This window comes from Temnothorax curvispinosus, unplaced genomic scaffold (genome assembly GCF_003070985.1).
Source record: "Temnothorax curvispinosus isolate PA1 unplaced genomic scaffold, ASM307098v1 QBEX01001929.1, whole genome shotgun sequence".
NCBI lineage: Eukaryota > Metazoa > Arthropoda > Insecta > Hymenoptera > Formicidae > Temnothorax > Temnothorax curvispinosus.
In genome coordinates, this window is record NW_020211709.1 from 2922 (window position 1) to 7373 (window position 4452).

A 4452-nucleotide genomic window follows, 5' to 3' on the forward strand; every position below is an offset into this window, starting at 1 on the left:
AAAGTGCGAAAATGTTAGTGCGTCAGTGAGTGAGGGTACCACGGCACGACACAGCTTTCAGCGAGCACCGAGTGCGACAAGGCCAGACGACGAATTAGTGCAACCGCGTCACAACAACGTGCGTGAAGCGTGTAAAGTTGCGCGTCGACAAACTGACGTCGCGACATTACCGAATCACACGACGACGTACGGGCACGAAGTGTACGAAAAGTCAAAGAGCCGACATAGTACGAGGGCCGCGAAAATTATTTCGGTTCGAGGGCAGTGAGAGACCGATCCGACGCGTCATAACAACGTGCGAAGAACGAACGCGAGGCCGTAACGTAGTGCACGCACGGTCTAAACAAACGCGTCTCGACACCGTACGGGCGTGATCAGGACAAGATCGAATCCCGCAACCGACGTCCAGAACTTCGGCACCATAGGTCCGAAAGTGCGAGGCGGAAAGAAAAACAGTCGTATGTCGACGGTGACGCATACCCCAGCGAGGATCCGCACCAGGTCGCAGCAGCGGCCGGACAACGACGAAGATCACCAGGGTGACGACCCATATAACGTACCACAAAATACCGAGAGTCATAACGACCTCGACGAATTGATACCGTTGGACAGAATAGTCCCGGCGGATGAGCAGCTGCAACAGCAATACGAGGCGATTAACCTCAGTGCGGAGAAAACAATGGACACTCCCACGGAAAACGAGCGTAAGCTCCTTGCGCAAGTGCAAGAATTAACGGCGCAGCTAATGGAGATACAACGGGCCGCGAAGCAGCAGCAAAGACAAGATTCCGTCGTAACACTGAATACGGATTGTGGTCCGGCGGGCGAAAAGGCCGCAGAAAAAACGGGCTCACAGGCGTACGGCGACGAGGATCAGTTCAACGCGGGAAGACTGCAGATGGTACCGATCCAAGCGAGACTGCCGAGAGGAGGATGGATCAAGAGTCCGTTCGACGATTTGACGTTTATAGGGAAAACGGATAAACAAAACCCTATCAGATTCCTCGAGAAATTCGAGAAGCTAGCCAAATATGAAGGTGTATCCGAAGAGGAACAGATGTTCTATTTCGGTAAATGCATGCGGGGAGCAGCGAGCCAGCGGCACGAGTTGCAGCTGGCGGAGAGCATAGAAGAAATCAAGGACAAGTTCCGACAGTACTTCTGGGGCTGCCAGGCGCAGATGCGCTTTAGACAACAAATCTATTTTGGTAAATATAAGCCTGGAACAATGTCGATGACAGAATATGCCTTGAATATGGCGCGTCAAGCGAAAACCTTACGACCGCCGATGACCGACGAGGAGTTGGTGCAGACGCTCCGCGAGCACTTTGACGGTGACGTCGCGCGAGAACTCAGGCCGTCAATAGCAAAAACGGTCACCGACATGATAGACATGTTGGACACGTTGGAAAACGAGCGAGAAACTCGACGTTTGCGCGGGGAAGCGCGAAGAACCAGTGATAAGCCGACAAGTCGAGCGACTAATGGGTCGAGTCAGACGGCCAACCGAAGCGACGAGACGAAGGATGGCGGACGCCAAAACAATTTTGCCAGACGCGACGCGACGAGAAACTCGCCGCAAACAAAGTCGACCAGCTGGCGAAAGGCTGACACTCCGGATACGAGAAAGCGCGGTGACGTCGACATAATCGAAGAGCCCGACAGCGACGACAGTCAGGCGAAACCACGGGTGACTCGGTATACCCGGGACGGGAATAACAATCCGAGGAAGGAGACAGTCAGATCGGGATACCGACCTGACACGCGAACGACGAGGCCGGGTGAACGCGGACAAAAGTTAGCGGCCATCACGGCGAAGGAGACGGAGAGAGAAGCGGAGAACACGGTGGAAGAGACCGCCGAATCGGAGGAGTCCGACAAGGAATGCTGTCTCATACAGCACGAGGCGCCCAACCGAGCGCCGTCCGAGGAAAAGATCGATGACATCATCGATGAAATCGGACGGAAACTCATAGCGGCGGGTCAGGAGACCGTGGAGTGTGACGACGTACCGATGATCGAATTCGAATATTGCGCGGGTAAAGTAAAAGCGGTGGTGGACACCGGATCCCAAATAACGGCGATGACCAAACAACTGCGCGAACAGTTGGAAAAATCAGGCGAGCCGATCAAGAAAGTTCCGACTAGGCTGTTCAAGCTGAAGGGAGCGTTCTCAAACGAAGGAGTCCCGATACGCGACCAAGTGCAAGTGGGGTTTCGATACGAGCGGAAAATCTACGAGCATCGGTACTACGTCGTAGACGAGTTAGCCTACGACATAGTGCTAGGAATGGACTTCCATACCAAATTCTGCATGAAGCTGGTGTGCCACCCGCGAACGGAAGTGAGATTCCTGCGATCGGGCAGAAGCTATGAAGACGGGTGTGTGGAAAAGGCCTATCGCCTATTGCGCGAGATGACACACCAGATGATCCTGAGTGTGGAACGAGCGCCGGGATACAAGAGGCCGGTGCGCGGAAGAGCGGAACCATTCTTGGCGATTATGGAATTGGCGGGCCGACTAACGACAAAGGTAGGAGAGTTGGCCGAGGAGTACGGATTCACCGGCGCGAGAACGTCGAGAAGGACGTTATTCCCGAATGACGGGGAGTCGGAGCGCGCCGGCGATAACGGCGAGAATGACGGGGAGCCGGGGAGCGAAAGCATCGCCACGATGCAAGTGATATGCCGCAACCCGGAAGACAGCCAAGACGAAGAGATAGGCCCGGTCATTCTGAACGAGGTGATGCTAATCCCGTTGGCGCCCGAGCGTCCGGCGGACGGCGAGGAGGCATCTGTGGAAGATACGAGAAATACATCAGCGAGCATGGAAACCTCCATCGAAATTCTGTATGAGAGATCCCCGACGCTCAGACCGATGCAGGGACGGATAAGAAGACGCTGGGGAGTACGACGGTCGACACGGAAGAGAACGAGTACACAACATCGGAAGACCAAGAAGAAAGCGACCGGGGTGCAGAAACGTTGGCGGATATCTCAGTTCGTGAGGAATCAACGTCGGAAGAGGCATCGAGTGATCCGCGACGGTGGCTCGGAGGAAGACAAGTCCGATAATAAACGGGACGGAGTGTCGGGCGCGATCGCGAAAACCGAGCGCGGACGCGGGGACGGCGAGTGCGCGCGAATTATCGGGTCGTGTAGTGCGGTTGACTGGGAGACGACCCAGCAATCGCGACTTCGTGTGATTTTAGCGAAGCTGAATCCAATGAGCCAGGACGGGAGAGGCCAGGACGGTGTACGCAGTAAGAAGAAGATGGAGCGAAACCCAGCGACGAGTGCAACGGGCGACGAAGACCGGCGCAACAACGACAGGCCAACAGGAAGTTCGACGCCAAAGAAGAGGGGAAGTCCTGGAATGTTCACCGGGATTGCCGGGACACCACCCGTCCCGGGGGATGAGACTCCCTTGGAACAGCTATCGTTCCAGCAGCTGCGAGAACGACTCGATGCGGCGTCAGAAACGATGACGGCGCGAAAGCGCTTTCTCGAGCATAAGCTTATGCTCAGAGAGACGCTCGAGGGGGTCGAGCGATTCATCGAAGGAATTCCACCGGGCGAGATATACACCCGGGAGGAATACCAACGGCAAATGGGAGACACGCGACGAGTGTTGCAGCGAATCGTCGACTGCAACCGATTTGGCGGCCGAATGGTGAGAGTGCTTCCCGACATCCGTGTTCCAAGCGATGTGGAAGGGGAGCCAGACGTCGCGAAGGTCACGGTGGTGACCACGGCAAATTGGCCGTTACGAGATGACGGTACGAGGAAATCGTTCCGTCTGACGCTGGAGTTCCGGGGCAATGAGATATACACCGAGCCGAAGATCATCGAGGACGACGCGCCATCCGCATGGAAGCCAGTCTGGCGCATAGAGGACAGCAGTGGAGAAATAGTGGTGCGGGACGATCGCCCTACCGATCCCAAAACCACGACCGAGCCGGAGGTGTTGGTGTCCCGACCGGGACGAGTATACGTGTTAAGCGACACAGAGACCAGCACTGAAGTGGAGGACGAGCCGCCCGGGGACGAAACGATCCCATCGACCAGCGGCGCGCAAGTACCGGACAAACCGGAAACACCACCGCCGCCCACGCCTTCGCCCAACTGGGTCAGTGTCGGCGTGAATTGCGTACAGGTGGACGCACCGCCCCAACGGGAGTCCGAAGAATCCGACGGGGAATCCGACGGAGCGTCGGAGAGGACGACCCGAACGGGACGAGGCAAGGACATCGTCACAGGCCGCGAATTGATGACGGTGACACAGCGGGGAGCGGCAAGGACGGCCCAGGAGAAAATCCGGGGCCAAGTCGAGGATGAGGACGTGGCCCGCAGGGAGAAACGACGGGAGCGCGACCGGAAGAGGAGGCGCCAGAAGGAGGAGAGTCAGCGTGTGGAGAAGCGCAGACACCCAAACGCGAACCGCGCCCAAAA

General features: G+C 56.7%; 1 protein-coding gene across 1 annotated transcript; it reads left to right on the plus strand.

The window, feature by feature from the left end:
• Positions 1-216: 216 nt before the first annotated feature.
• LOC112468715 lies at positions 217-4421 on the plus strand (the record flags this gene model as incomplete). Its single annotated transcript, XM_025038016.1, has 2 exons — positions 217-3037; positions 4316-4421. Coding segments are annotated over exons 1-2 (2683 nt in total), but the record flags the coding sequence as incomplete, so codon positions are not given.
• Positions 4422-4452: the final 31 nt, after the last annotated feature.